Here is a 12199-nt window from a genome sequence, read left to right as displayed (position 1 = left end):
ACCCCCTGACTGCAATGCTTTGTTTGTAGCCTGTAATGCCTCAAAATTAGTTACCATTCCGCTATTGATCCCTTCTTCAATCCTTTCCCCCAATTTGATGATGTCAGAGAATTTGTGATTCTCTATAATAATTAACCTTTCCTAGTATTGTGGATCCTGGGCCCGGACGAAGAACTTGTTTATCTGCTCTTCTTCCAATGCCAGCCTTACTTTCGCAGCTTCCGCTCTCTATCGAGTAGCATACTCGCGGAAAGTATCTATTGGCTTCTTCTTGAGATTCTTGATATAGAAGACATCTGGTGCATTCTTCGTATTAAACCTGAACCGATCCATGAAATCCGATGCCATGCTTACCCAGCTAACCCACTTCTTTGGATTTTGGCTGATGTACCACGATAGGGCATCTCCAATGAGGCTTCTTACGAACAGTTTCATGCGAATCCTTTCATCTTTTCCAACTCCTACGAGCTTGTCACAGTATGTCCTTAGATGCACCTTTGGGTCACTTGTTCCATCAAACATCTCGAACTTAGGAGGTTTGTAACCCTCCGGCATTTCTACGTCTGGCTGAATACACAGATCTTCATAATTCAAACCCTCAATGCCTTTACCCCCTTGGACACCCTGGGCTCGGCTTGTGAGCTTCTTAAGTTCCTCCTCCATATTCTTGATGATCAGGTCCTTCTCGGCGGATTTTGGTGTGTATGGGGTTTGTTGAGTGGGGTGAGGTAGGGTTTCTACATATATGGGGTTACTTTGGTGGATACCAGAGATTTGGGTGTAGTGATGATCATTGGTTGAGTTCTGCGGATCGGGGGTAAGTTGCGGTGTATTTTGAGGAGTATGGTTGGTAGTAGTTTGTGGATACTGAGTCGAAAGATATTGGTGTTGAGGATGTATTGGCACTGGTGGAGGGTTAGGATTTTGAGGAGGTGTGGCGTATTGATGAGGTGCGGGAGGATTTTGTGGATGTTGGTTTGGTGTGTTTTGAGGAGGTGCTGGGTTTTGGGCGTTCTGTTGGTTAATATCCGGGACATTTAAGGTGAGGGAGAGGTTGCCAAGTTGCGGACCTGCTCAAGTTCCCCTTGCAATTCCTGTATTTTCTGCTCCAACCATAGAACCAAATCATTCTGTGCCGGAATACTCCGACCATCTGAAGTTTCAACATTTTCTGCATGCGCAGCGTTATCTTTCCTGATACTACTCATGTCATCCATCTTAGCCTTTCCCTTACTTTTAGGATCACTTAGAGGAGGAGGAGGTGGAGGGCCTCTAGATCTGGTATAATATGCAGATGATGCCAGTATGCAAGAACCAACTTTAGGGGATGGGAATAATCAAAACAAAGAAAAGCAAAAAGGTAAACAAGTCAATAGGGGATTTTGGAAGGATATTTGCAGTATTTAAACATGTATTGCAGAATTATAAATTTGCGTCCTAATTTTGGGGACCTCATTGTGCCTGAGGTAGGCCTAGCGACACATAGATTTAGAGAAACTTGATGCCGATAACTGCCTCATTTCATTAATGTAATAAATAGATCAAACCTCTAAAATGACAATAATTAAAAGAGTTGCTAGTGGCATTTGCCTTACTACAATCAATTTCTAAAATGACTCTAGAAAAGCAAATAAATAACAATTCTATTCTATTTGGTCCTGGAGGGACCCTCTCCAAGCTTGGACAAGGCCCCATCGATCAGATTCCCCAGGTCGCGTATGTCCAGCAGCAGATATGCCCTTGCTAGGTGTCCTCCTTCGTTGCCCTCTGCATTCTGACAATCCATGATCCTTTTCCTCATCTTCCCTTTAAGTTCCATCAGACCCTGCTCTAAGTACTCCAACCTCTCTGTTGATTTTGTAGCAACTTACCTCCATTCATTGATTGATTCCATGTCTATCTTGTGTTGTTCCAAATGTCTGGCTTCAGACTCAAGGATCCTCTTGCACAACCTCTTGTATTTTACTTGTGCTTCAGCAGCATCGTCTATGACCCTGTTTCCTCAATTGATCCCTGGCTCGACTTCTCCTGCTATGTCATCATCCAACCATGATAGGTAGAAATACATATGACACGCGTGGTACCGATCTGGTTCGATGGTATCCTTTTCCATAATAATCTTCAGATGCCACATGTGTTGGGCCTCACACTTGAAGGGAATGGCACCACCCTGAAAGTCTGCTTTGTAGTGAACCATCTTAGAAACTCACGGTATGACTTGTTTTCTCCCAGCCTGTCTTTTGACCCTGATAGGAGCATAGAGATAGATACCCCTCAACCCGATCAGCACTAAGTGGGGAACATCCCTGGACCTGATGATGAACTCACTAGTAGGGAACCACTCGAACATCCAATGGACCTTGTCCATCAGTCAAATTGATAAAGAAGTGTACCCAATCCACGGTGTTTTCTGGTTGTGCAAACCTATCTGGGATGAAAGTTATTCTTTTTGGATGGTGAAAGGCTATGTGGTCATTCCATGGTCGCCGCGGAAATTCCTGACAGTACTGTCCTCTTTGAAGATGCTCCAACAACCATATTTGCAGTAACAAATTACAACCCTCAAAATGTCTGAATCCCTTCTTACAATGGTCCAAAGCCCGGTATATCTCTACCACGATCATTGGGACAATAGTGTAAGTCTGTCCCTCAATCCCTTCTATTAAGGTCGTGGTAACCATAGCCAAACGAGTATGAATCCTATCTCCTTGAATTGGAAATACTATCATACCCAGAAAACAGACGATAAACAAAAAAACCTGACGATGAGTCCAGCCCAGGGAAGTGATGGCAAACTCATCATGATAGATACGGTAGGATGTGCTGTGCCTATAACGCTTGTAGAGGAAGTCGAAAGGTATGTAGGACTTCTTCAGGCAGACTAACTCATCATTCTTTCTAAGACCCATTATCTAAAGAAATTCCCTAGAAGTACGATTTTCCGGTACCAGCAGACTAGGGCTATCCCAGGGTAGCCCGGCAAAACCTCCTATTTCCTCAAGAAGGGGAGTCATCTCTATGTTACCAAAACGGAAAACAGCCCCTTTTTCAACCCAGAACATAGTAGCGGCCTCGATCAGTACATTGTTTGGCTGAATGTCCAGCAAAGAAGGTAAATTTCCAAGAATTCTTTTCACATGGTTCTTGTCGCTTGGCGAGAGATTTTCCCACCAGTCTAGAAATAGAGGTGAGATACTTCGGACCATGCCGAACCTGGATACTTCGTGCCTCATTTCCACAAAACAAATAAAGTTAGCCCTCCCCCCTCCGGGTTTAACTACTTACACATTAATGATTAGCATATCGACACGTTTTCTCCAAATAATGCACATATCATGATGTAATTAAGACGTCCCAAGATGCTCATCACGTCTTTCTTGTTCTTTGGAGGCGGCAAATCTTGGATAGCTTTGACCTTTGATGGGTCTAACTCAATTCCTCGGCGGCTGACAATGAACCCTAACAATTTTCCGGCAGGAACTCCGAAGGCACATTTTGCGGGGTTTAGTTTCAGATTGTACTTCCGCAGCCGGTCAAAGAACTTTCTCAGATCTGCTATGTGATCTGCGGCCCTCTTGGATTTGATGATGACGTTATCCATATATACTTCTATCTTCTTGTGTATCATGTCATGGAAAATGGTTTCCATGGCCCTCAAGTAGGTGGCCCAGTATTCTTTAAACCAAACAACATCATTTTGTAACAGTACACTCCCTACGGCGTGATGAAAGCTGTTTTCTCCGCGTCTTCTTCATCCATCCAAATCTGATGATAACCCACGAAGCAATCAACAAAGGATTGGAGTTCATGCTTAGCGTAATTATCGATCAGTATGTGTATGTTTGGTAGTGGGAAATCATCCTTGGGACTTGCTCTATTTAAATCCCAATAGTCGATACACACCCTGACTTTTCCGTCTTTCTTCGGAACCGGCACAATGTTGGCTAACCAAGTTGGATATTCAACTACCTTGAGGACCTTAGCTTTGATATGCTTGGTGACTTCTTCCTTGATTTTTAGACTCATTTCTGGTTTGAACTTTCTGAGTTTCTGCTTTACTGGTGGACACATTGGATTGGTAGGTAGCTTGTGAGCCACTATGGACGTGCTCAGCCCGGTCATATCATCATATGACCATGCGGAAATGTCTTCATACTTTCTTAAGAAACGAGTGTACTCTTCCTTCTCTGATGGTGACAAGTGAATGCTTATGTGAGTTTCTTTGACGGTTTCAGAATCTCCCAAGTTGACTACCTCAGTCTCGTCCAGATTGGACTTAGGTTTGTTCTTAAAATTCTCAACTTCTCTGATGATTTCCTCAGGTATCACATCTTCTTCTTCTAACTCTTCCGAGTCACTATCCTTATGTTACGTTGTCTCATTACATGTCACAGTCGTTAGTTCATCAAGATAAAAAATAGTAATGCTGTAGATAGAAGATATGAAATATAATAATAATAAAATATCAAGTCGTGGATAAGTATTGAAACGTCAAACAAAGCAAATTTTAATGACTTCAAACAATGTTTTCTAAAGCAAAATACTGAAAGGAAAGAAAAAATGTTTCAAACAAAAATGCTCAAAAGGAATTGTTTTCAAAATGAATGACAATAGCAACCATTCTACCCCGGGACTCGTCGGGCCCTGCTGGTCGGCCACTATGGGTTCGGAGCCGTCACCAGCAAGCTATAAGTACTCAAACCTTCCTCTATTCAAACTTTACGTTCAAAGATACTCCTATTCTTGTTTCTTTTCAAAAATCCCTTTGCTTATCAACTCTTGCACCAAAATTTCTTGAACTTTTTGCAAACCGCATACCATCCTAATTCCCTTTTCTGTTCTACAATGGCGAAAACTTCAAAGACTGTACCGTAAAAGGAGGCCGCCTCTTCATCACGACCCGCCGGCGACGGGGCTACGGCGGAACCTCATCTTGAGGAATTCATTCCGGCAGGGTGTCCTACTATTGCTGATTATAAGATTGAAAAGACCTCCTTGGTACCGGGTCGATGTGAGCCAGTCTCGAGGTACATATGCACAATTACCGATGATCTCCTCACCAAGGTTAAAGAGGATTGCAACTGGGTCGATAAGCATGTGGTGGTACCTTCGCCCGAGGAATCGATCCCCACCTACGTGGAGAATTTTCTAAGTGTATACACTTACCCCTTCACGTTGGGTCCCTTAGACCCTATCATCATTACTTTCTGCAAGAGGTACGATGTGACTCTTGGCCAGATCCACCCTTCCTTCTAGAGAATAGTGATTCTCCTCTGATTCTTCGTAAGCAAAATCGAGGGATGTCCCTTTACCCTCGATCACCTTATGTGCCTCTACAGTTCCCGATTCTATCGAGGAGGGCTGATCAAGCTTGCTCGCCGAGCTAGCAAGGCCCCAGACTAGGCTCGGGACCGAGGTTGGATGGGCCGATTTGTTCGAATAAAGACTTCAGACCTGATCCCTGCCGAAGACATGCCATTTCCAAAGAAATGGAACACGAATCGTAAGTAGTACTTCGCCTTGAATGTTCAATCTTGTAGTTTTACCTCTTATCTCCTTCCTTATCGATATTTTTAGTGTTGCAGCTGTGGCCCAAGTGTCGGACGTAGTTTCTGAACTCAAGGAATGGGTCGAGGGCCTTGTGTCACAAAGACTCTATTCCGAGCATGCTCGGATGGAATTATCGAAGGGTCGATGGGAGGCCCGTAATCATGGTAAGTTTTATCTTTTGATGCAATAATGTTTAATTCCCTCCTCGTACAGTCGAATTCTTATTGTTTTTTTTTCTTTTATAGGTCTTCCCAAAGATGTTGCCATGAGGCCTCCATCCGATGAAGAGGATGTCCCTCTCAAGTCCCCTGCTCCGAAGCAGGGTGATGAAAAGAAGAGGAAAAGGGTCCCGAGTTCCCCAAACTCAGAAAAGAAGAAATCGAAGAAGAGGTCGCACAAGCCCAAGGGAAGAACTGACGCTCTATCCTCGGACTCAATCTGCCGATTAAGGGACGAGTCCGAATAAGAAGAAGAAGAAGAAGAAAGAGGAAGAGGAAGAAGAAGAAAGAAGAAGAAGAAGAAGAAGAAGAAGAAGAAGAGAAATGCAGTTGGTGGCCCGTGTACGGGCAGGTGAACCGACGGATGCCGAAATCGGACCGTTCCGACATGAGGAGGTCGATGAGGGAGTCTTAGCCGAAGCTCCTGAACCAGAAGGGGTTGAGGCCACTCCGGCCCAGCTAAGGGGGTCGAGAGGGAGACTGGGGGCGACGCTTCTTGAGCAGAGGAAGGTATCCCGAGAGACGAGCTTGGGGCGATCGACATTACCGGGTCCCCTCAAATATCAGATGCCATGATTCGCGAGGCCAGTATGTTAGAAAGCCATTCTTACGAGGGGCCTCAGGGGACGACTGATATCCACCACTTCTTGGACGGATTTGAGTCCACTGCCTTCGAGGATGTCACTGGGCTCGGAGACTTGCCGGCGCCAAAGAAGGTACCATCGCCGGGAGCCAGTGGGTCTTCCTCGAGCCCAAAATTGGTGAACCGGTTCCCAGCGTCGATCCTGACCGAAGACAGTCAATAGCTTTCTCTATCCCGGAGGATGTCCGGGTTTTCTCTGCCCCTGTGGGGGACGCTAGCTACCTTCGGTGCTTGGTGACCGAAGAAGATGAGGCAGTGATGAACAAGGTGGAAACCCTCTGCCTATTCAATGAAGCCCAACAAGTATTAAATCGGTTAACTTTGTGTATCTTTATTCTCATATATTCTAAATCTAAATTTGTAAATAACCATAACACCTTCCCTTATGCTTGCAGGCTTCGGTGTTGCATCATGAGACTTTCCTCCGATACCGAGAGGAATTAACTCACCACGAGGCTGAGGTTCGGGACCTCACTGAGAAGAGTGACACCTATAATCTTCTCAGTGAGAAGCTTCAGGCCGATTTAGTAACGGCTCAGAATGAGCATGCCGAGATGGCCGAGCAGGTATTTCGAGTGCTTCATGATAGTGAAGACGAATTGAAGATAGTGACTAACAATCCGATCCTGCAGGTCCGGCAAAGGCTTGAACAAAACTGGGAGCTTTAGGCACAAGTAGATACAATTCAAGCTGAGGCTGGGGAGTTCAAGAAAAATATGGACATCTTAGTATCGAAAAGGGAAGCTGCCCAAGCACAACTGGAGTCGGCCGAGACCCAGCTCCGAGCTGCAAAAGAGAAGGCCTCGGTGCAGGTCAAGAAAATCGAGGAGCTTCAATCCCAATTAGACTTGGTTATTTCTAATAAGGCAAACTTGGCCAATGAACTCGAGGCGGCCAAATCTGAGGTGGTCGTGGCCAATACCAAAGCCGATGCTAAAGTGTCCCAATTCAAGGTCAACTTCGAGGCCATCCAAGCACAAGCCAAGAGCATGGCGGATCATGCAAGGTGGGCAAGCTCGAAGGGAAGCCCTCGAGGGAGTCCATGCTCAGGACTTCGATATACTGGCTGAAATCGAGAACGCCAAAGTAGAAGAAGCCAGGGCCCTAAAGTTGGCCTATCTCGAGGAAGATTTCGAGAGTTTAAGCGAGTCTGAAGGCAGGGAAGATCCCGAGGGCGGAGATGTTGCCTCCGATGAAGACCAGGCCACTTAGGCCTCTGTCGCGCCCCATTTTTCCTCGCGGAAAGCGGGCCTCGATGTCGTGACAACTCTTTTAAATGGGAGGGTGTCGCCACCTAACGGATTAAGGTGCATTAGGGCACCTATTTTGCAGATAACTCTCAATTAACCAGTTGCGTCACCAAAGATTGGGTAAGGGCTCAAATTACCTTGAGGAGAAGGTGTTAGGCACTCCTCGAGGTCCACAACGGTGGATCCCGGCCGAACTCGAATTATATGAATTAGTCTAAGGGAAGGGAAGCAATTTGGACAAATAAAATGATTGACTTTAACAAAGGTGGGGGTCCTAAGTTTTTTAGCCTAAAGGATCACCCTGTGCAACATAAATAATACTTCGTAACTCCCTCAAGATGGGGTGTTACTCATATTATTCAGCGGGCACATGCTATCATCTCCTGCGACCCGATTACTATCTTTAAGTTGTTTACCTAAAGCGCACTAGTTAATTCTAAGTCGTACTCTATGCTTGCACTACCCGTCCCATGCCTATGGTCCAGGAGGCATTTGGACCTCTATTTCAGGGGGGTTCTAGACTTTAACTTAGGTTGCTCAAAATGATAAAACTAAGTGACATACAAAACAAGTTGGACCTTCATGTAAAAGCAAATAAGGGCTCAAGTTAGCCTCCACACTTAGGCAGCAAATGCACGCAAACAAATTAGGTGTTTTGACAGTTTCAACAATTAAAGTTGTTAAGTTCTATAGACATGATTTCTATGTGATTCTAGATTTTAATCATGCGAGCAGTTATGCAAAGTATAATTCCTGCGTGACTGCACAATTGCCTACTAGTTATGGGTATAAGCGGTTAAAACCTATAGACATGCTATCTAGGTGATTTACTCAGTATTTGGCAGTAATAAACACGAGAGATATTCAGAATAACTCAGTTGTTCCTATAGGCATGATATCTAAATAATCGGACAGAAATAGGCATAGGAGCAGGTAAAATATTTAGTCAAACGATCATGCTTTTGAATAATGTGCAAGTATTAGGCATGTTAAGTGAAGTGTGTGATTTCCTATAGGCATGGTTTCTAATAAGCAGAAATAGAACACAATTGAACCAAGTATTGAAACCATAGGCAAGATTGCTAACATATAATGACTGAACATAATAGGATACCTATAGGCATGATTTCTAACACACGATAACTAAACACGCATTATTGAACCTATAGGCAAGATTCCTACCCCATTGATTGCAAATATAAGATAAAAATCCCTTTCCCAATTTCACTAATACCCTAAATGTTATTACAAGAATTATTACAGGCCCAGAATGAATAGAATGAATTACAAAGTAGAATAGCTATAGGGAGCCTACAACAGGCCCAAAGATACACCCGGCTAGGCCAGGCCTTCATTCTCATAGTTCATAACAGCCCAAAATTACATCCTCATGGGCATAAGGTAGCCAGGAATCAAGTGATTCACCCAGTGGGCACAGGGTAGAGTTGAGCATTAGAACCATGGCCCTAGTGTGTCATAGTTCCCAAGGGTTTCAAGAACCCAGGGCAGTGCTCACACCAGGGAGGTTGATAGGGAAAATTCAGAGAAAGCCTAAGGTTCAAATCCTAGTGTGTCAGAGTTCACAAGGGTCTCAACTGGACCCCGAGCAGTGCTCACACTAGGGAGGTCAAATGATAAAACCTAAGTAGCCTTGGCTTTCAGCCGGCAAAGAATAAGAACTCAAAGAGACCAAGTAGTAAAGAAATAGACTGAGGTTAGGGGGACAATACTGAAGAATACAAACAGATTCAAATTGAGCACATAGAATAGGTAGTAGAACATGCTTAGGTTTTGAGAACAGACGTAACAAAGTTTCAGAAAAACAAGTTCAACACATAATGCATATAGTAACAAGACAGATTTGCAAGATTGATGTACACAGACTCATATTTAGAAAAAAAAAAGGGTTCAGATTATGCTAAGTGTAGATGCTAGTGTTCCAAGAAGGGATCATATCAATTGGCAACAGAACTTAGCAGAATGAGGACAATTTAAGGCCAGTATTGGGAAGTCAAGACATGGTAGAAGCATACAGGATCAAACATGCTACATGTCATCACAGCAAGTTCAGAAACAGACTTATGCTAATCACTTAGTGAATACCTTAATGTTTAGTCATCTAATCCATTAAAGGGGATATGAAAGCATGTTCAAGTAACAAGGTTAATAGCAAATTTAAACACTAAAGAGATGGCTAAAGTGAAAAGGTTCTAAACATCAGTAACACATAGGCTAGGCAGACTTAAAAAGAAATTAATCAACTTAAAGCAGGTCTAAACATGTCTCAAACTACAAGCGTAATGGCATTTTAGATTAGAAAGGCCTAGAATTGAAGTAAGACAGTCAGGATTGCATAAGAGAGAAGCCCAGAAACATATTGAACAACAACCTTTAGAAGTGAAAACACATGCTAATGACAGGTAAATAGGAATGAAGTGACGAAAGTTCAGCAACTCACCAGTTAAACGAAAAACAAGAAAGAACAAAGTCTACAGTAGCAAGAACCCAGAATTTCTAGCCTTGGCCGTTAAGCGAAGAGACAAGAAAGAACAAAGTACACAGTAACAAGAACCCAAAATTTTTGGCCTTGGCTTTCAGCTGGCCATGAACCAGAATATAGAACAAGAGTATTTAGAGAACACAGAGTGATAATTTCAGTTTTTAGTAAACATTCACTATTCAAGTTTGTCCCAAAAAGGAGAATGGGGAGGGGTTTATATAGCAGTAGAAATTAATATCCAAAGAAGGAAAATCATAAATCAAACACGAGAAAGGAAAGAATCATCGCATGTAATCAAATCAGTAAGGAAAAGAGAAAAATCTCAAACCCTAATTTTAGGGAAAGTGTAAAATCGGCAGAAACCAAAAATAAATAAAAGGTGAAAATCACATGCTGCATAAAATTAGATGAACATAGACAGAAATACCTTTTAAAATCAAAGAATCGAACCAGATTTGGTTCGATTTAAAAGAATCTGAAACCCTAATTTTAGGGTGAGTAGGAATCACGGAAATGCACAGAGATTCATACCATAAATGAACAAGAACGAACATAGACGGAAAAGGTCAAGGAAATGAACCAGCTTTGGTTTGAAATCGATGAAATTCGATTTCCATATTTAGGCAAGCGGTATATAGAAGGTTCCAGTACCAAGAGGGAGTCGAATATGGCAAGAAACGACCATGGAATCCCATGATCGGTGGGACTAAGAGAGAAAACTAGGGGGAGATGGCTAGGGTTTGACAGAGAGAGAAGGGGAGTTTGAGAGAGTTCGAGGGCGGCGGGTGAAGGGACGAATGGTTTAGGGTTTAGGGGGGTTCGGGTATAATTTAAAAGGGCAGGTGTAATATGTGTCGTTGATCTCAGAGATCAACGGCCACGATTAGTCAGGGGTTCTGGGTCGGGTTAGTAAAACAGGTCGCGACCGGGTATGGGGTTGGGTTAATTGGTTTGGGCTAAAGGGTTATTGGGCTGGGATTGGGTAGTTAGGTCCGAAATTAAAAGGAATTTAGGGCTAGGTTTTAAATACCCAATGTTTAATAAATAAATAATTTATTAAAGTAATTAATAAATATAAAAATTATCATTTGTGCATGAAAATGATTAAAAACAATTATTTAATATTATAAAAATATAAAAAGTTATTTTCTGCATAAATAATATAATTATACATGCATATGGCCTATTATTGCAAAACGTGCAATTTGGCCCTAGACAAATGCAAATATAATTATAAGAAATGCCCTGAAAATATTTAAACCTCATATTGGTTTAAATGATAAGTTTAGATGATTAAATCATCATAAAATAATTTGGAGGATAATTATTGGATATTTATACAATAAAAATACAGAAATAAATTGGTTTAAAGCCTTTAAAAATCATGAAAAATTATGAAAATACTTGTGTATGCTTGTAAATCAAATATGAGGGAAAAATCGGGTATCAATAGCTGCCCCTCTTTACCCGGGAAGGATGAAAGAGTTGTCGGGTAAAGAAATAATGACCGATTATGACCGAATGTGGTGATTTGAAAAGATATTGGCCGGGCCCTGGTCTCTGAGCTGCCTACATATCCTTGGTTTTACAGGAATTAGGCCATGTGTAGTTCCGGATCCAAGATTGGAATAAACCGACGGAGTTATTTTAAGAACAGACAAGATATTCTGGATAGGACAATATCGGGATTGGAAATGGATGGATACTTGAGTAGGTATCAGATGAGAATGGGTAACGGACGATGATCGGTTAAGTTTGAAATAATTGAAGGATTTGGACGTTGAATGGATACTGGAGCGAAGATTGCTCCCGTTAGGATAACAGTTACTTCCTGGATCACCTGCAAACCCAAAACACGATGTATGCACAATATATATATATATATATATATATATATATATTGATTATTGCAAGAATATAAATATGATGCAAATTCCCTCTGGACCATGGAGATTGTCTTTGGACGGTGAGGATGATGTCCTTAGACCATGATGTCCCGGGCCATGAGTTGCGAGATAACAGATTCGCAGGCGATGAA

The 12199-nt window shown here is 42.5% G+C and overlaps 2 protein-coding genes across 2 annotated transcripts; one reads left to right on the top strand and one right to left on the bottom strand.

Moving 5' to 3' along the window:
* Positions 1 to 228: 228 nt before the first annotated feature.
* LOC138902746 (uncharacterized) lies at positions 229 to 663 on the bottom strand. The gene has a single exon (XM_070190643.1). It carries the CDS (start codon positions 661 to 663, stop codon positions 229 to 231), a length of 435 nt encoding a protein of 144 aa, XP_070046744.1.
* Positions 664 to 4144: 3481 nt separating this feature from the next.
* On the top strand, positions 4145 to 7481 carry LOC138902745 (uncharacterized). The gene is made up of 5 exons (XM_070190642.1): positions 4145 to 4200; positions 5578 to 5714; positions 5796 to 5896; positions 6807 to 6977; positions 7080 to 7481. Exons 1-5 carry the CDS (start codon positions 4145 to 4147, stop codon positions 7479 to 7481), a joined length of 867 nt encoding a protein of 288 aa, XP_070046743.1.
* The last annotated feature ends 4718 nt before the right edge of the window (positions 7482 to 12199 follow it).

Source organism: Nicotiana tomentosiformis, chromosome 12 (genome assembly GCF_000390325.3).
Source record: "Nicotiana tomentosiformis chromosome 12, ASM39032v3, whole genome shotgun sequence".
Classification (NCBI taxonomy): Eukaryota; Viridiplantae; Streptophyta; class Magnoliopsida; order Solanales; family Solanaceae; genus Nicotiana; species Nicotiana tomentosiformis.
The sequence above is the reverse complement of the archived record's forward strand: the minus strand, read 5'-3'. Positions and strand labels throughout refer to the sequence as shown.

What these genes read in the sequence shown, in the direction of transcription:
- LOC138902746 (XM_070190643.1), bottom strand. Translation starts at nt 663, where the DNA reads ATGGAGGAGGAACTTAAGAAGCTCACAAGCCGAGCCCAGGGTGTCCAA.
- LOC138902745 (XM_070190642.1), top strand. Translation starts at nt 4,145, where the DNA reads ATGTCTTCATACTTTCTTAAGAAACGAGTGTACTCTTCCTTCTCTGAT. An exon ending in ATGGGAGGCCCGTAATCATG is followed by an intron (nt 5,715 to 5,795) that starts GTAAGTTTTATC and finishes TTTCTTTTATAG; the next exon opens with GTCTTCCCAAAGATGTTGCC. An exon ending in ATGCCGAGATGGCCGAGCAG is followed by an intron (nt 6,978 to 7,079) that starts GTATTTCGAGTG and finishes TGGGAGCTTTAG; the next exon opens with GCACAAGTAGATACAATTCA.